Below are 20,443 nucleotides of genomic sequence, written 5' to 3'. Positions count from 1 at the left end.
CACACAACATGATCATCAGATTTCCATCAGAAACCATCGGGGCCATTTTTACAGTGCATAGACCTATTTTCCCTAATTTTGACATTTTCACTTATTATTTTTAAGCGACTTGTTGGAAACTGGGTAGAGCAATTTTCACAAGCAAGTATATATAGAAACCTAGCGCTAGCACTTCCTGGCAGAAGAGGCAGCAGGAACCAAGGTTCAACAAGCACCTTCTTAGCAGGAACCCCCAGTAGGAGACATAGCATTTTCAGCAAGCAGACCCCAGCAAGGCCTAGCGTTTTTCAGCATGAACAGCCCCCTGGCGTTTTTGCATTGAAGATCTGCCCGGCAACAGCATGACACAACAGATCAGCCCTAGCGTTAGCAGATTCCATAGCAACAACATATCAGCCCTAGCGTTAGCAGATTTCCTCAGCAAGGACAGTTTTCAGCCCTAGCGTTTTTGATTTGCAGATCAGCCTCGGCGTTTTGCAATTCCATTGTAACAGAATCAGCAGTAGCACCAAAGTTTTCAGTTTTCAGCATTTAGACACAACAGAAGAAGTCCCGAACCTCACAGATCTCACCTTCCCGCAGCAAATCCTCGCCACATGGTCAGATCCCGCGAAGTTTGCAGTTTCAGCCCGAAAAACGCAGATTTCAACATCTGCGTTTTCAGGGCGTCGTCGTCGCATCGTTGCCATCGACATCGTCACCGACACAAAGTCAGAATTCAGCAGATAAAGATTTGCAGATTTCAGCCATTAGCATTTTCAGATTTCAGCCCATCTCATCGTCATTGACATCGTTGGCAAGTCCAAAGCATTGTAGGGATTTGTGCAATCAATAGTAGACCGCTCTGGCCATAGAGTGGGGCCTTCGGAGGAGGGTTTGACAACATTTTGGTGTCGTATTCTTCTCTATCTCTCAGTCTCAGCATCTTCATTCACAATGTTTATCCACTTTGTTTGTGTCCATTGCACTCTCTCACTAAAGGAACGAAAGGCGCTCCCTTCCATAAGTAAACGGAAGGTTCGGAGCACTTATCTTGAGCAAAGTTCAACATTCACTTCCGCTGCACCTTACAATACATCCTCTGTCCAAGAATCCTCATGTACAAATACATAGTAAGGAGGGTTCTGAGTGTCAGCAAACAGATGCACCACAATGTGCTTGCAACCCGTTGCATCCGGTGGCGTCACGTTGAACTTGGCAAGAGGCCGAAGTGTCTGACTAGATCTGTCACCCCTAAGTCCCCTGTGTGGTGTGAGAACTCAGTGGCCTGAATCTGGAGCCAATCGAGAACTGTGTGCAGGGTCCACTATGTAGGATCCCTACCGCACAGCGGGAAGGAGAAGCCCATTGCTGTGTCCAAAGCCTCAATGCCTCGAGCTGCAAGAAAAAGGACGTGGACTCGAAAGCCCAGGTCAGGAGAAGAGTCACCCATGAACCGTGTGAAGCTGTAGTCGAAGAAGTCCCATTGTCTACGAATGTCAAAGCTAGTCAACCCTCTAGGGACTGCTGCAAAAGGAGAAGAGAAAAGGTGGCCTCAGATGGGGTTGTCCCTCTCGAGCCACACGGCTCGTAGCGAAAGCACTACCAAGAGATCCCCTCGCGCAGACGTGTGTCCAGTCCCTTGCGTCTCAGGAGGAGTGAAGGAGGGGTCAGGAGATGAGGATGTGGGCCCCACCGAGGAGAGAGGAGGGGTGGGAGGTGGGGGTGGAGGTGGTGGAGAGGGAGGAGGCGGAGCGGCAGCGTCTAAGGGAGGAGGAGGAGGAGGTGGAGGAACTGAAGTGGACGGGGCCTTCTCAGGCAGGTCGTGCTGAAGGGGGTCGAAGCGGTTCCCTGTCGGAACCCAATGCTGCTGAGTTGCAGGAGGTCGGCCACTTGGGGGAGCAGTGGGGTGAGCCCGCCCTTGTCGGCGGCGGCTAGACACATGCTGCCAACCATGAGCTGTCTGATCGCTGGTCTCTATCGAGGTACCAGCCTGTGCATCCTGTGTATATGGCTGTTGGGCATGCTCAGCTTCCCAAGGCTGCACATGCGCTGTGGGTCGAGATCTCTTGCGAGGACAGGCCTTTACTAAATGGCCCATCTGACTACAGATGAAACACTGATTCGGGAGACCCGAATACTCCACACTCTGTTTGATCCAACCCCCACTCACCCTAGGCAACAGTACCACCTTCGGGAGGGAGTGTGTCTTGAAGAAGAACCCGCACAGTAGGTAAACCTACAACCTTGGCCACAACTGAAGCTGTAGGGCGCGGAGACTCTAGAACTGTCCCGAACATGGAACCAATCCTGGGGAGAAGAGGGAGGTACTCTCGCCTCAGGCTTGGGAAGCAGACCGAAATCGGCAAATCGGCCTCCTCCTCAAGCACATCTGTAGTAGGGTCAAAACCATGATGCCATCGTATGAAGTAAGCTCGAGCTGCCCGGATGCCGAGCGGGCTCATCAAAGTCACCTTGGTTGTCATCTCAGGAGACCTGAACTCTATCTGGTAGTACCCTGTCTCGAGGATCTGGACATCGGTGTTCTTGCCCACATCCGAGAGAAGGCGGGCCTGAAGTAGATCCCGAACTGTAAGGTGCAGTGGAAGTGAATGGTGAACTTTGCTCAAGATGAGTGCTCCAAACTGTGCTCAAGGTTCCTTTTACTTACGGAAGGGAGAGCCTTCCGTTCCTTTAGTGAGAGAGTGCAATGATCACAAACAAGTGGCAAACACCGTGAATGAAGGTGTTGAGACTGAGAGATAGAGAGAGAAGAATACGACACCAGAATGTTGTTAAACCCTCCTCTGAAGGCCCCACTCTATGGCGAGAGCAGTCTACTATTGATTGCACAAATCTCTACAATGCAATGGACTTGCCGATGATGAAATCGACGACGAGACGGGCTGAAATCTGAAAACGCTAATGATTGAAATCTGCAAATTTTGTATCTGCTGAATTTTGACTTTATGTTGATGGCGACGGCGATGGTGACGATGAGACGACGACCCGCTGAAAACGCAGATGCTGAAATCTGCATTTTCCGGGCTGAATTTGCAAATGTTGGCTGATTTGACCGTGGGGCGAGGATCTGCGAAGGTGAGATCTGCGAGGTTCGGGACTTGTTCTACGAGATCTGACTGCTGAAAACTGAAAACGTTGAAGCTTCTTGTGGTCTTGTGGCGACGAATCTGCAAAATGCTAGGAGCTCATGCTGATGCAAATACGCTAGGCTGATTCTGCTATCTGATGCCAAAACGCTAGGTGCTCTACTGTTCTGCTATTGTCGGGGCTGATCTGCACTGCAAACGCAAGGGCTTGGTGATGGCTGAAAACGCTAGGCCTTGCTGTTGCAAAAACGCTAGGTTGACATGCCCCCGGGGGGGGGGGGGGTCTTGCTGAGAAGGTGCCTGTTGGATGTCTGGTCCCTGCTGCCTCTTCTGCCCAAAAGTGCTAGCGCTAGCTTTACTTATATACTTGCTTGCTAAATTTGCCCTACCTAGTTCCCAACAAAAGTCACTTAAAAATAATAATTGAAAATTGGCTTAAATAGCGAAAATAGGTCTATGCACAGTAAAAATGCTCCTGATGGGTTGTGATGGAAATCTGATGATCATGCTGTGTGCAACCAGAGGATATGCATCTACTCTAAGTGTCTGGACATGCATGGTCTGCGAACAGACTCACAAAAGTGCCAGAACACTTCCTAAGCTAATTGAACTGAACCCATGTCATGAAGTAGCTTGTCCACGTACACATAGGGTTAGATGTGCACGTGACATCCCCTCCTTTTCAAACTGAGGTACTGGTACCGAACTGTATGGCGTCGAGGGAGATCGCCAACAGCGTCTAGAATCCTGGAAAGGACTCTTCGCTGGCCCACTTTGATGTGTGGGTCGCACGATACTTGAACTTCATAAAGGTTTGCAATGCTTGCTTCTTTGGGCCGTGCCGAAAGCGACACAGTCATCTGTGGCTCCGTCAATGCTTCAACTTTATCTATAGTCATGCGTCTACCTTCTTCAAGAATCTCCGAGGATGAAAATTCTTGAAACCACTTCCAACCTAAAAACATGAACATATCCATTCCACGTAAAGTGACTGGAAAAAGACTATTCTTTCGAAAAAACTGTGCGTGCAATGTGGATGAACAAAGTGACGGAGTGCCAAACCATTCATCAAACACACGCAAACAATGGGGTCGAATCTTGACTTTCTGATCTAAATCAATCAACTGTGGCAAATCACAATGGAAATGCCGATGCTTGATGCTCAATCCTTCTTGTGCTCTTTCGGATACTGAGTCATGCCAAGGAAGAGACATAGAATGTGGATTCCTTGAATGCAAACATTTCATCTTTTCATGAGTAATCCGCATACATCCGTGCTCATTCATGAGTAAATCGTGCTCATCGTACAATATGTCATGCCTATGAAAAGGGATCACATAAGGACGGTGACTAAAATACAGGAAAGCATCACGAATGAAACACTCGAACAATGCGTGCCGACTAATCATTCGAACACATAATACTTCCTGTGGGGGTTCGTTGGACCTCGACTCGAGAGCCAAGATCGGTATTTCGTGATCGATCGATTCTCTAATGAGGTTAGCTTCACTAGACAAAGTATCAACTAAACCATCATCCTTGTGAACAATCATAGTTTCTTCCTGCAAATCATCATGGTCGAGAATAATCACATCTTGATGATGCAAATCATCATGCTCGTAATAATCACATCTTGATCATGCAAATCATCATGCTTATCATTATCATGCAATTCATCATGCTGATCAGTATCATGCAAATCATGTGTGTCGTGCTTTGAAGAAGACAAGACTGAGAGAGTCCCCTTTTCTTTAATCTCTTTAAGCTGCACCTGCATATTAGAAAAAAATAGGAACAATGCGGCTTTCCTTTGTTGTGCTCACGCTCTATTTCGGGCCACGGCTCTTCTTTCTTTGTGTTCACGTGCTATGGCTGCCATTCTTTCTTTGTGTTCTGCCTTTTTTTTTTGCTTTTCTTGCTTTGCTTTCTAACTTCTTGTCCATCATCATCTTGTAGAAAGCCTCCATAGGAGTTAGTGCAATCCTTTGCACAGATGGGGAAGGGGGAGGGTCAGAAACCTCCCGGTGGGGAAAATTCTTCTTCGCCACTGCCATGCTCATCACCTCCATGCGAAGTATCCATTCCGCTTTGGGTAACGACTATACACTGAAGTCTTTGGTTCTTAAGTTCACGAGGAACTTGGGTTCTTGTGGTTCTTGGGTTCTTGAGGGTCTTGAGGTTCTTGAGTTCTTGAGGTTCTTCTTTCGCTTGCAATTTGTGTTAGAGAAGGATCTTCTCTTCACCCGAGCTCTTGTCTTTTCCGCGGGCGCACCCTTGGCGGCCTTGCGCTCACACCAAGGTTGCTTTTTCCCACCTCATGTTGATTGGCCGGCCGCTAAGTGCACGTGGAACCGGCCTGTTCAATCCAAAAAGGGCGGTAGACTTCACTTCAAACCTTGATTTAGCTTTCACCCATTATTAGTCGTCTATTTTACCTGTACTTTCAAGACGCAACAAAGGGGAGAGGGATACAGGCTGCTAGATTGCACCTGTATGAGTAGACAGACACCAGATTGGCCCCTAACTTAGGCGCCCCTTTCGGTATTTCTTTATTGTTCAAAAGAGGGAATAAACGCTGTGGTTCCCTACAAGCTGCCCCGCACAAACTCGGCTGAATTTCCACTGTTCCAGCCCGATTTCGGGAGCATAACTGTACTAGAACCCTTCACAGTCAGTATTCCCACGCATTGGCCGACTTTCCCGACGCATACGGGCACTTTGCAAAACCTGGCGAGAATCTGCAGCACGCTGAATTCTCTGTTTTCAGCCCTGGAATTGCGTCAGATCACCTGTACAGCGGTCCCCTTGCGTCCTCGAACCTCCTGGGGGTATTAGGGTCCGTTTAGGGCCAAGACCCTAAACCTGCAAAAATACACAGCAGGCTGTAATTTACTGTTTCGGGCTCCGTTTCGCGTGCCGGTCGCATCTGTAGCAAGTCCTCGAGCTCCCGCACCTGTAGGGCTACTTGCCCTTTGAATCGGACAAGATTTCTGGCATGAAACCTCTCCGAATTCACCTGTACCTGCGGGGGGATTAGCCGCTAGCTAATCCAGTACCTGTGCAAGAGGCTCTTGCCTCGGCAATCGCGTATGAACCCACACAACTGTACATTGGTCAAATGAAAAGCCCACTAGAGGGGCATAACATACTGCCAAAGGGGAGAGAGAGGGCAGTGCGTAGCGTGCAGGGCATCACTCCTGGCACCGCACTGTACATAGGAGGGAAAGCAAGCACTCCATAGCTCTTAACCTGTGACAAAATCTGAAAATGAGGCTCTCCCACTCCTAAATTCAGCGCCACTTCTTGTTGCATGAGGCAAGTGCACCAGAATGTGCCACTTGGCACATTTACAAGCATTTTCCCGTTTCGGGGTTGCCGCCTAAAAATCTCCCAACCGGTTGGCCAGTTGACTTCACGGCAGAGTAAGAAAATGTTCCCCTTGTCATTCCGGAGGTAATGACGCCAACACATTTTCAGGTCCCCAAATAGCAGTTCCCTAAATTTTAGGAGATGCTACCATTGTATCTTTCTAGGTCATCCGACCCTCTTTGTACACTGCGGCCACATCCAGAACTGAAATGTAGCCTCTGTAGCAAAGGATTCCACTTTGGCTAGTCAATGACCCCACTTGGCTAACCATAGTCCTTGTCCAACTTTAGTGCTCTCTTGCCCTCAGGCCTGGACTCCCTCTGAACAGTTCCACACTAGCTATGCAATGCAGGGCAGTTAGATTTCCCGAGGGGTGTTTCCAAAAAGTGAAAGTAAATAGATAATAAGAAAGAAATCAACAAAAAGGATAGATAGTAGTCACACGTTGGTGACAGCACGGTCCGCTCTCAATGAGTGAAAAGAGAAACAAGGGGAGTCTGGACAAGCCCTTCTTTCTTGGGTTTCTTGTCACTCTTCAAAAACATGATTAGGAATCGACACGCCCAAGAGGACTTGGGTTACGTGCGACCGCAACAAGCAATAAAACTCTTGTGGTTCTTTCCTTGAGTGATACAGAACTGTCACGTGACACATCCAGCCCTATGTGTCAGTGGACAAGCTACAGCATGATCAGGGTTCAGTTAGTCGAGTCAGTCTAGATTAGAAGTGATGAGGCACTTTTGTGAGTCTATTCGTAGACCGTGCATGCCCAGTGACTTAGTGTAGATGCATATCCTCTGGTTGCACATAGCATGATCATAAGCATTCCCATCAGAATCCATTAGAATCAGTTAGGGGAATTTTCCAGTGCATTTAGCCTATTTTACCTATTTTTGACATTTTTCACTTATTATTTTAAGTGACTTTTGTTGGAAAGTAGGTAGGGCAATTTTGCTAAGTTTGTATATAAGCAAACTAGAGCTAGCACTTTCTAGCAAAAGAGGCAACAGGAGCCAAGCTCAGCAGGCAACTTCTCAGCAAGATCCCTTGGTGGACTTCCCTCCAAGAAAGACTTTTCCCTAGCCTAGCGTTTTCCTCCCACAAGCATTCGTAGCGTTTTGGATCATCATTGCCGTCGCTTCAAGCCATTGGCGTTTTCAGCAAGAAGGTCATCGCCACACATACCAGCAGCGAGCGTTTTTGAGAAGCTTCATCACCTAGCGTTTTTGGCAGCTTTCAGCAGGGCGTTTTCAGCATTGAAGCACTTGCAAGTTCAGCCCCTAGAAGAGTAGCAGATTCAGCCCTAAAGAGTAGCAGATTTAGCCCTTAAGAACCTCAATTTTCAGCCCTAAACCTGCAGAATTTCAGCGACAAAGACCCACAGAAACAACCCCCAAAATCAGCGTTTTTGGAATAGTCTTAGATTTCAGCCCATAGCGTTTTTGGACAGCAGATACAAGATTGCAGATGTCAGCCCTTAGACCGGTGTCGTCATCCCCGTCGTCATCGCCGTCATAGCCTAGACATGCATCAGTCCCATGCATTCAGTTTGTACCAGATTGTGCAATCATAAGTAGACCACTCTCGCCGACGAGAGTGGGGCCTTCGGAGAAGGGTTTTACAACGTCTTTGGTGTCGTATCTCTCTTCTCTCTCTATCTCTCAGTCTCATGCACTTTCACGCATAGTATCCATTCACTTGTTTGTGATCATTGCACTCTCTCATTAAGAACGGAAGGCTCTCCCTTTCATAAGAACAAAAGGAACCTTGAGCACAGTTCGGAGCACTCATCTTGAGCAAAGTTCAAACATTCATTCCGCTGCACCTAACATTGGTATTAGAGCTTTGGCAGTGTTCTGTATCACTCAAGGAAAGAACCACAAGAATCACAAGGATTTTTTTTTGCTTGTTGCGGTCGCACGAACCCAAGTTCACTTGGGCATGTCGATTCCTAATCGTGTTTTTGAAGAGTGACAAGAATCCCAAGAAAGAAGGGCTTGTCCAGCCACTCATTGAGAGCGGACCTTGCACTTAGCGGCCGGCCAATCGACGCGAGGTGGGAAAAAGCAACCTTGGTGTGAGCGCAAGGCCGCCAAGGGGTGCTCCCGCGGAAAAGAGAAGAACTCGGGTGAAGAGAAGATTCTTCTCAAACACGGATTGCAAGTGAAAGAAAACCTCAAGAACTTCAAGACCCTCAAGAACCTGAAGAACCTCAAGACCCTCAAGAACCCAAGTCCCTCGTGGACTTAAGAACCAAAGATCATAGTGCATGGTCATCACTCGAAGCGGAATGGATACTTCGCATACAGGTGGTGAGCATGAGAGAGGCGACGAAGAGTTCTCCCCACCAAGAGATTTTTCCGACCCTCCCCCTTCGCCATCTACGCCACGAGTTGTACCAACTTCTATGGAGGTGATGGTCAAGTCGATGTTGGAGATGATGGCACAACAACAAGAAACGAATCGAGTTGCGTTGACACAACTAGCAAGAAAAGCAGAACAACAGGAAGCCAAGGACTGCGAGCGCGAAGAAAGAAACGAAAGAATTGCCGCACAACAAGAAGCAAATCGCATTGCTTTAGAACGCGAGCGCGATGAACGAAACGAAAGAAAAGCAGAAAGAAAGGCCGAGCGTGAAGCTCAAAGAGTGGCCTTGGAGGTCGAGCGTGGGGCTCAAAGCGAACTACGCACTCAAGAATTGGTTCGACAAGTACTTGCCTCGAAGTCCGAACCAGCCAAAGATCGTGGGAGTTCCTCAAGTGGTGCAAGCCACGATGCGGATTCCAACCATCCAGTCACAAAGAAGTTGACTTTCAATAAGTATGATGGTAAGATGGATGCTACGGTTATTCATTCTTGGCTGCATCAATCTAATGCTTATTTTGCGACAACTAAGAAGACAGGAAATAGCAAAGTTTTGACAGCAGCCATGTACCTTGCCGGTGATGCCATGAATTGGTACCATGCATGGCAAGAGGCACAATTAACCGCGCACCTAGAGGAAGCCGATGAATTCACGCCCCTTTCCTTCAATTGGGCTGATTTCCAAGACAAGCTCAAGGCGCGGTTTATGCCACCTCAGTATCTTGCACGATTGAAGGACGATTGGCGCGCTCTCAAGCAAAATGGTATGCCGGTTATGTCTTTTTCTAATCGTGTTTTGCAGCTAGGTACCCAATTACGCAAGTCGGATGATGAACGTAAAGAGGCATTCCTTTTTGGGTTAGACGACTATATCAAGTTTGATGTAGAAGTCTTCGATTCAATCGATCTCAATAAGGCGGTAGCGATTGCTCTTGCACAGGAGATGAAGCACAACAAGGGAAAGCCTAAGGAGAACAAGACTTCCACAAGTATCTCACAGACTTCTCAGAACCCTCAGAATGGTAAGAACGGTAAGAATGGTAACTCTTCTAACAAATCTTCCAATAGTCTCTCAAAAAAGAATTCTTCCAATGCACCTAAGGGTAAGGCTAACACAATTGCTAAACCTTAGCTTACTCCAGATGAAAAGGTAGCACAAGGAATTGTAGGAGGATACATCACGTCGGAAGAGCAAAGCACTTATTCTAAGGAAGGTCGTTGTTTTCATTATCACATTAAGGGTCACATAAAAAGAATATGTCCTAAGCTTGAATCGAATGAATCTAAAGAATCCATAGAACCCACTTCCTCTGTCAATGCAATTAATGATAACACGAGTGTGCCCCAAGTTTCTCGACCCTCCCATTGATGATTCTCTCATTAAATGTTATGGTCAGGTGCTGGGCCAGCGTTTTGTCATATTGTTTTACCCAGGTAGTATGCATGATGTGATCAGTCCCTCTCTTGTTGAGAGAGCCCGCCTAGAAGTTAGTCAGAAAATCTCCTCTCGAGGTCTCTGGCTTTGTTCCCGGTATGGACTCTCTCATCACGTAGGAGTGTCTTGGTGTGTTGTTTACAGTTCAATAAGCTGCCTTCACTAAAAGATTTTTTCTCTCTCCTCTCTTAGGATGTGATATGATTTTGGGCATTCGATGGTTTCGTGATTCTAACCCTCTCATTGATTGGGAGGCTAACACTTTCACTCTTTATGCCAAAAGTGATTCTCCCATTGTCATTGGTGGAGAGGACATTGTTCATTCTTCCTCTCTCATCGCTAATATGCAGGACAAGATTGTCAGGATTCAGGAGGAGGAGACTCTCTCAGTCTCTTCTTCTCCAAAGCATGACACACAGGATTTGCATGATTATGAGAAGCATGATGATGATTTGAATGCTAATGATGAGTATGATGATTTGGATGACACTGACAAGCATGATCATTTGCATGATCAAGATGTGATTTCTCATAAGCATGATGAGTTGCATGAAAAGGATGTGATTGTTCACAAGAATGATGAGTTAGTTGATGCTTTTTCTAGTGAAGCTAACCTCGTTACAGACTCGATTAATCACGAAGAATCGATCTTGGCTTTCGAGTCGAGGTCCACAGATCCCCCACAAGAAGATTTGATAGATCCCGAAGAACGGATCTTGGCTCTCGAGCCTCACAGGAAGTATTATGTGTTCACATGATTGATACACACGGATTGTTCGAGTGTTTCATTCGTTATCGTTTCCTGTATTTTAGTCAACGTCTTTATGTGATCCCTTTTATTAGGCATGACATATTGTACGTGGAGCACGTTCCACTCATGAATGAGCACGAATGTATGCGGATTTTTCATGAAAAGCTAAAAAGTATGCATTCAAGGACGTCACATTCCATGTCTCTTCCTTGGCATGACACATTTGTAGAAAGAGCACATGAAAGTATGAGCACTAAGCATGGGTATTTCCGTTGTGAATTGCCACGGTTGATTGCTCTAGATCATAAGAAAAAGATTCGATCTCATTGTTTGCGTGGGTGTGGTGAACGGTTTGGCACTCCGTCTATTGGTCCATCTACATTGCATGCACAGTCTTTGAGGAAGACAAGATTTTTTCCACTCACTTCACATAGAATGGGTATGTTCATGGTTTTGTGTTGAAAATGGTTTCAGGAATTTTCAGCCATGGAGATTCTTGAAGAAGAAAGAAACAGGTCTTTCGACGAAGTTGAAGCATTGAAGGAGCCACAAAAGACTTTGTGTCGCCTTGAGTGCGGCCCAAAGAAGCAAGCGTTGCAGACCTTTATGAAGTTCAAGTACCGCACAACCCACACATCAGAGTGGGCCGACGAAGAGTCCCTTCCAGGATTCCGGATGCTATTGGCGATCTCCCTCGACGCCCTACAGTTCGGTACCAGTATCTCACTTTGAAAAGGAGGGGATGTCACGTGACACATCCAACCCTTTGTGTCAGTGGACAAGCTACAACATGATCAGGGTTCAGTTAGTCCAATCAGTTTAGATTAGAAGTGATCTGGCACTTTTGTGAGTCTATTCGTAGACCGTGCATGCCCAGTCACTTAGTGTAGATGCATATCCTCTGGTTGCACACAACATGATCATAAGCATTCCCATCAGAATCCATTAGAATTAGTTAGGGGAATTTTCCAGTGCATTTAGCCTATTTTACCTATTTTTGACATTTTTCACTTATTATTTTTAAGTGACTTTTGTTGGAAAGTAGGTAGGGCAATTGTGCTAAGTTTGTATATAAGCAAACTAGAGCTAGCACTTTCTGGCAGAAGAGGCAACAGGAGCCAAGCTCAGCAGGCAACTTCTCAGCAAGACCCCTTGGTGGACTTTCCTCCAAGCAAGACTTTTCCCTAGCCTAGCGTTTTCCTCACACAAGCATCCCTAGCGTTTTGGATCATCATCGCCGTCGCTTCAAGCCATTGGTGTTTTCAGCAAGGTCATCGCCACACATACCATCAGCTAGCGTTTTTTAGAAGCTTCATCACCTAGCGTTTTTGGTAGCTTTCAGCAGGGCGTTTTCAGCATTAAGGAACGTGCAAGTTCAGCCCCTAGAAGAGTAGCAGATTCAGCCCTAAAGCGTAGCAGATTCAGCCCTTAAGAACCTCAATTTTCAGCCCTAAACGTGTAGAATTTATTGACAAAGACGCACAGAAACAGCTTCCAAAATCAGCGTTTTTGGACTAGTCTCAGATTTCAGCCCATAGCGTTTTTGGACAGCGGATACAAGATTGCAGATGTCAGCCCTTAGACCGCTGTCGTCATCGCCATCATAGCCTAGACGTGCATCAGTCCCAGGCATTCAGTTTGTACCAGATTGTGCAATCATAAGTAGACCACTCTCGCCGACGAGAGAGGGGCCTTCGGAGGAGGGTTTTACGTCTCTGGTGTCGTATCTCTCTTCTCTCTCTATCTCAGTCTCATTCACTTTCACGCACAGTGTCCATTCACTTGTTTGTGATCATTGCACTCTCTCGTTAAGAACGGAAGGCTCTCCCTTCCATAAGAACAAAAAGAACCTTGAGCACAATTCGGAGCACTCATCTTGAGCAAAGTTCAAACATTCATTCCGCTGCACCTTACAAGAACACTCCCAAAGCTTGATACCAATGTAAGGTGCAGCGGAAGTGAATGTTGAACTTTGCTGAAGATGAGTGCTTTGGACTGTGCTCAAGGTTCCTCTTACTTACGGAAGGGAGATCCTTCCGTTCCGAGAGTGAGAGAGTGCAAATGATCACAAACAAGTGGCAAACACTGTGAATGAAGGTGCTGAGACTGAGAGATAGAGAGAGAAGATTAGGACACCAGAATGTTGTCAAACCCTCCTCTGAAGGCCGCACTCTCTATGGCGAGAGCGGTCTACTATTGATTGCACAGATCTCTACAATGCAATGGACTTGTCGACGACGAGACGGGCTGAAATCTGAAAATGCCAAGGGCTGCAAATCTTGTATCTGCTGAATTCTGACTTTATGTTGATGACGAAGGTGACGGCGACGATGCGACGACGATGTGCTGAAAACGCAGATGCTGAAATCTGCGTTTTCCGGGTTGAATCTGCAAATACTGACTGATCTGACCTTGCGGCGAGGATCTGTTGCAGGAAGGTGAGATCTGCGAGGTTCGGGACTTGTTCTGCGAGATCTGACTGCTGAAAATTGAAAACGCTGAAGCTTCTTGTGGTCTTGTCGCGACGAATCTGCAAAACGCTAGGGGCTCATGCTGATGCAAAAACGCTAGGCTGATTCTGCTATCTGATGCCAAAATGCTAGGTGCTCTGCTGTTCTGCTACTGCCGGGGCTGATCTGCACTGCAAACGCCAAGGCTTGGTGATGGTCGAAAAACGCTAGGCTTTGATGTTGCAAAAACGCTAGGTTTGCCCTACCTAGTTCCCAACAAAAGTCAGTTAAAATAATAAGTGGAAATTGGCTAAAATAGGGAAAATAGGTCTATGCACTGTAAAAATTCTCCTGATGGAAATCTGATTATCATGCTGTGTAACTAGAGGATATGCATCTACATTAAGTGTCTGGACATGCACGGTTTGCGAACAGACTCACAAAAGTGCCAGAACACTTCCTAAGCTAACTGAGCTGAACCCATGTCATGAAGTAGCTTGTCCACGCACACATAGGGTTAGATGTGCATGTGACACGAACCTTGCCTCGAGTGCCAATTATCTTGCAGATAACCGAAGTGCCTTGCAAGCGTTCCACTTTGGCCATCTAGCTCGCTTGCTCTTCTGGCGAGAGAGCAAGTCGAAAGGTCGGCTCCGTGGTGTCGGGCGAGGGTACTTCTGTAGTGTCCCTGTGAGGTGGAGCAGAAGCGGCCATTCTGTGTCTGCTGCTGAATCGAGGAGGGCGATGGGGACGCGAAACTCACAGTAGGCTGAAAAATCGACTTCCTGCGAGCTGAGAGAGTGGGATGTGGGGGGGGGGGGGGGGGGGGGGGGGGGGGGGATGATAACGGGAGCGCGAGGCTGAGGCAGGCGGGCACGAGGTTGGAAAGGGTGGGGGCTGGGCTGAGGCTGCGGGGGTTAAGGCGGGTTGGCTGCACACTGGCAGCACTGTGTGCAGAGCTAGCAGTGGGCAGGGCAGCGCGAGGGAGGAGGAGAGAGGTTAGAGCGATGGCGAGAGGGGGGTTGCAGGTGCGTGCGCAGGGGGGAGGGGGGGCGTGAGCAGCAGTGAGCCCGAAATTGTCATTATTTATTCCCTGCCAGGACCACTTTCGTTGCACGTTATATTGGTATCAGAGCTCTTTGGTAGTGTTCGGTATCCTCACTCAAGAAAAAGATGTGAGGTGCAACGGAATTGAAATGGTTGACAAGATCTAGACTTTACACTTCTTTACTTCTTTCCTTGCTTGAATGTGTGCTACTTAGCATGAATGATGGTTCCTTTTAGAGAGAGAACGAGAGAGAGAGATGTGTGTGTATTTGATTTTAATTGCGTAAATGAGACGTACACACATGCAATACCTCAAATGCAGTGTCTACTGACTCGAATGGAGAATGTGGCCTTCGTAACTCTTCGGAATGGAGCACCTCCGGAGCTAATTTGATTTACCTTTGGATCCGTTTCGATGTGGGGTTGCAGATGGCCACTAAGGGGTAGATCTACAAGGATGCAATTTGCTATTCAAGTTCAAGTTAACTATTGTTATACCTAGCCTCTTCAGTAGAACCTCTTTGTATACTGTGTGCCTAGTATGATGAGCCATAAATTCCTTTTAGGTGCATGTGGAACTACGGGGGGCTCTATGAGCTCGACCATGACATCGGCAAAAACTACCCTCTCCCGAGGGTGAAGGGACCCTTCAACATATCAACATGTGAATAGGTGTCACGAGGCAGGCACCACGTGCCAATAGAAAAGAACAGACTGAACAGACTTTTAGCACTTCAATAACAACTGTTCAATAACAACAGAACTGAGAGAGAGAGAGAGAGAGAGAGAGAGACGACACGCGACACGGAGTGGCGAAATTCCACCCCAGAGAGTATTGGCCCCAAACCTTGGTGCCCCTTTCGGTATTTCTTTATATTACTGCTGATTTGCAAAGTACAACAGTTGGGGAGCACCTCCTCTGCAATCTGCGCGCTGAAGAGTGTCAGAGAGGGCCCCCAAGGCTCATATTTAAAGGCCCAAAGCCTACAAGCATCAAATATGAAAAGCTGACCCCAAAAATTCACTTTCCTAAAATTTCGGGATTTCCCTAAAAATCCGCCGAGAATTCCGGGACGTCCGTACAGGTGCCACATCATCATATTTTGATGTGCAAAGTCTTTGGAGTGTGTTCTGCTTTATTTTTAATGCCTTTATGCCACTTGGGACCCCATCGGACGGGATCCCCATAAGTTGGTAGGACTTCTTCTTCTGTTGCTTGTTCTTCTTAGGGTTTCTAGAATTAGGGTTTGCAGGTTTTAGGGTTAGGGTTTCAACAGTTAGGGTTTCTGGCAGAAATTAGGGTTAGGGTTTCTGCTCTCATCTGTAAGTTGGCTCCATTCTTTAGGCTTTGACACGTCAGCAGTTTGCGACATCTCCCCTTCTTGAAAGAGTAATCGTCCGCGATTACACCATATCTGCAAAAGAACTCAAGTTAGCTCAAAAAATTTCCAAGGGACATTCCGAGGGACATTCCGAGGGACAATCAGTTTGCTCTTTTAATAAGGAGTTAGCTTCTCCTTTCTGCTCTTTTGATCAAGGAGTTAGCTGCTCCTATCGGCTGTTTTGATCAAGGAGTTAGCTTCTCCTTTCGTCCACATCGGAACTCTTGATATTCCGGCGTAGTAAAATTAGCCATCACACCCAGACCGTACTGATCTTCCTCGGGTGTCTTGATGCACTAAAATTACATACCCAGGCAATCTCATCCAATTAGGAATATTCAGTGGTTGGCACATCACAATGCAACACAAATGCTCACATATGCATGTTACAAGACATAGAAACATAAAGCCGCCGATGAACACTCCCCCCGCAAATAACCATCCAGGTCCGGGCCATGAGCTGTTCAACGACTCCCTCATCACTCCTCCCGCAAATAACCTAAAAAGGTCCGGGCCATGAGATATAGAGGCCTTTTACAACCAAACGCCCCCCAGACCGCAGCCTGCGTCGTTTGGAGGTGCTGAGAGTAACCACTGCTCAGACTTCTTAATACTCCTCCCGCATAACCATCCAGGTCCGGGCCATGAGTAACAACAACAATACTCCCCCCGTAAATAACCACAAGGGTCCGGGCCATGAGTAACAACAACACTTTTCAATCATTCAATACTCCCCCTGCAAATAACCACAAGGGTCCGGGCCATGAGTATGAACAAGCATTCTCAAACATAATTTCTCACTACTCCACTCGGGAGTAAAATCACCAATCATTGAAACCAGTATTAAAACCAGAGTCAAAACAATTCAAATCGGCACCAAGATAGGTACAAAACAGATACCATCCATTTCAAACAAATTTCAAACAGGATCACCAAACAAGTTCTCAAACAGATTTCAAACTTAAAAACGCAATCTCGACATCAGTCGAGCTCGAAAAGTCGACGGACTTTCCATCCTGGAACCTGTACCAAAAATTAGGGTTAGGTTCATTCCGTAAGGCCGTAGCCGAGCACAACATGGTCCATCAACTCTTGGACAGACACTGTTTCTTTGGCGGCGATGGTAGTCCCAAGATAGCAATCGCACCGAATCTCCAAGGTCATTTGCTTGTGAAGAGACATCTACTGAGAGATGTCGAGAAATTTCAAGTTATGATCTGCTAGGGTTTCCATGGCAAGCATTTCAGGATACCCCACTCTGCCAGAAGTTGCACTCCGAAGGAAGATGTCAGAAACCATATAACTTCGGGCAAAAATTTTCTTGAAAGCTTGCCAAGTACTTGGAGTATGCTGCTTGGTAGCTATAGACATCAACATCTGCATGGCACTGCTTCTGAGAAAAACAGTGACTTGAAACAAATCTGGATCCTTCTCTTGCATGGCTTATGCCATGTAATACATGAGCGGTGAAGACGGGAGCGCGCCCGATGCGCGATGAAGTAAGGGTGGGAGTGGCTGATACCTCAAATATAATTCAATTCCAATAGCTCTGTCTGCTCTTTTGTAGGACCGGTATGCTTTCAGAAAAGCACACGCCTGATGCTCTGATACCACTGTCACAAGACAGGCACCACGTGCCAATAGAAAAGAACAGACTGAACAGACTTTTAGCACTTCAATAACAACTGTTCAATAACAACTGAACTGAGAGAGAGAGAGAGAGAGAGAGAGAGAGAGAGAGAGAGAGAGAGAGAGAGAGAGAGAGAGAGAGAGAGAGAGAGACGACACGCGACACGGAGTGGCGAAATTCCACCCCAGAGAGTATTGGCCCCAAACCTTGGTGCCCCTTTCGGTATTTCTTTATATTACTGCTGATTCGCAAAGTACAACAGCCGGGGAGCACCTCCTCTGCAATCTGCGCGCTGAAGAGTGCCAGAGAGGGCCCCCAAGGCTCATATTTAAAGGCCCAAAGCCTACAAGCATCAAATATGAAAAGCTGACCCCAAAAATTCACTTTCCTAAAATTTCGGGATTTCCCTAAAAATCCGCCGCGAATTTCGGGACGTCCGTACAGGTGCCACATCATCATATTTTGATGTGCAAAGTCTTTTGAGTGTGTTCTGCTTTATTTTTAATGCCTTTATGCCACTTGGGACCCCATCGGACAGGATCCCCATAAGTTGGTAGGACTTCTTCTTCTGTTGCTTGTTCTTCTTAGGGTTTCTAGAATTAGGGTTTGCAGGTTTTAGGGTTAGGGTTTCAACAGTTAGGGTTTCTGGCAGAAATTAGGGTTAGGGTTTCTGCTCTCATCTGTAAGTTGGCTCCATTCTTTAGGCTTTGACACGTCAGCAGTTTGTTACAATAGGGGAAGTACTTGAGGAATCTCAAGCAACTCAAGTTTGTAAGATACGTCCCCAATCTTTTAAAAGATCTTAAACTATTGCAGAACACCCCATGTGATGCTTTGGACAAGATTAGATCAAGAGTTGTACAGAATTGCTTGTCAAAGGCAAATAGACTTCCATTTTGATGGTTCATTGTGGATGTAAGACTTGAACATCAAAGGCCAATCGATTTTATTTCTCGGTTTGTCCCATTAGTTCGTGGTTGACACCTATGTTATGAAGCCTAATTCTGCCTGAATTGGCTGCTAGATTTACATGATTTTTAGTGGAAAACTAGCCCACAATTGTCTCGTATTCCTCAATCGTCTTGGTACAGAAGCAGTGAATTTTTGCTAACCTTTTTCAGTTTGTATTACGTGAAACAGATGGTTAATAAATATAATTGGACACATTTAAGCGACTGGAGGATTTTTTTTTGATAGAAATGCCTTGGTATTCTCAATTTTGGAAGCCATAACGTGAGCATTTGGCACTCCCTTCCAGCTTGCAAACACGTGTTCCTTGACAGTAAACAATTATATCGAATGCGCTTTGGATGTGATTAAGTTTACTGTCGTTTGATTGCCATAGCATACATGTCATCTACCCCTCGTCTAGGTTGTTCTCCATAGTTGCTGCTCTTTTTGCATTAGGGTAGCAGTTTTTACAAAGCATTTTGTGATCACCAGGCCATCTCTATTTAGGCTCAGGATACTTGTTCTTTAAGCGCACGATAGAGGCATTCTGAACAAGATGTCCAAGGGACGAATGGCACTGCTGAAGAAGAGATTGAGGGAGAAGAGAATCAAAGAACTTCTGAACGCATCCGGTACTGGCACCATAAGAGAAAGGCCCTCTCTCTCTTTCTCTCTTTCTCTCCTCGCTCTCATGTGCAGATAGCAAACACATTGGTCCGCAGCTCTTGGATAGAAGAGAAGAAGAAGAAAACGAGATCCAGAGTTCTCAGAAAGAAAATTTCTATTAGTGGGCTGATAAAAGGGTCACACTTTTGTAGTAAGAATCGAATCAATGCTTTAGCAACTGCCTTCGGCAGTGCCAAAAACATGGGAACATGCATGGCTGCAGTCCCCATTGTATATCTCTTTTTTGTGGAAAACAACCACCATTAGGATCCAAAGCAAGTTGCCCTTAGTACCAACGGCATTTGTAGCCTCTTATGAGATTTAAGACTTGGCATTTTGATCCGCTAAAGCTCAAGCAAATGATTTGAGCTTTTACAGGCATAAAGTGCAGCAGATCAGCCCCTTTCATCTTCTCATAGTAGGTCATTGTCATTTAGATATACTCGTCCTTTAAAATGACAACGTTTTAGAGCAGTGAAAAGAAACCACACATGTTTACCCGTCTCCCTCTATCTCACTCTTACCTTCTTCCATCTCTATAGGTTACTTTTTAACCTCTTGTATTGCATATTGTTAGTCTGCTTTTGCTCAGTATGGGGAATGTGACTTGTTAAGTACAAGTGACTGCCTGTTTACAACTAGATTACTTATGAGAGGTTGATTTGTGATGGCACATTTTGTTTTTGTAGCTTTTCCTTGCGGTAAAGAAAGTGTTTTGTTTTCTGGAAACTTTAGAAGCTTTCAGCTATGTCATTTATGTGACTCGGTTCTGCTTGTATGCAGGTACCCAGCAAGCATGACACTTTTAAGGGGTAATCATGAGAGCAGGCAAATAACGCAGGTATCTTTTACGTTGGGAGTATGTAGTCTTTTGAACTTCTTTGTGATTCAGGGCTACCATTTACTTGGTGTGTGACCGTATCATGATATTGAGATGAACACCTATAGTGCGTATCTAGTGGGTGAGGAGCTTGATATTTTGGGGTAGTCTATTTCATGTGGCTTTGGCTTAGTTTCATTATTCCAGTCTGCAGTCATTAGAAAAACCTTTTCATCTATGAAACAAAACAAACTACTTCCAAGCACAGACCAACAAGGTGATGAAACAACAGTTTAAAAGTCTTAAATGTTTTTGTTAATTGTTGATGTAGTTGTAGAGCATGCAAATGTCATCGTGGTTTCCTTTCTTTTTCACTTGTGAAAACTACAATGCATACATGTAAGGATAAGGAGGACCTAGGGCATGTTAGTATGGTATAACAAGTAGATGTTGGGAAGTTAGCTCTTAGAATTTTTTATGGCACTTTTA

General features: G+C 46.1%; 1 protein-coding gene across 1 annotated transcript in view; it reads left to right on the top strand.

Annotated features, from left to right (window-relative positions):
- LOC147432521 (phytochrome-associated serine/threonine-protein phosphatase) overlaps positions 1 to 20,443 on the top strand; it is a 51,088-nt gene that overhangs the window by 6,656 nt on the left and 23,989 nt on the right. Inside the window, exon 4 of the mRNA XM_086492427.1 lies at positions 19,918 to 19,975. Within this exon, the coding sequence (XP_086348553.1) occupies positions 19,918 to 19,975 (58 nt within the window). The remainder of the gene's footprint in view (positions 1 to 19,917; positions 19,976 to 20,443) is intronic.

The sequence above is a fragment of the Adiantum capillus-veneris genome, chromosome 20, assembly GCF_014529385.1.
Source record: "Adiantum capillus-veneris isolate H3 chromosome 20, ASM1452938v2, whole genome shotgun sequence".
In the NCBI taxonomy this organism is placed as follows: domain Eukaryota; kingdom Viridiplantae; phylum Streptophyta; class Polypodiopsida; order Polypodiales; family Pteridaceae; genus Adiantum; species Adiantum capillus-veneris.
Note: the sequence above shows the minus strand (reverse complement) of the source record. Positions and strands in the feature narration are given on the sequence as shown.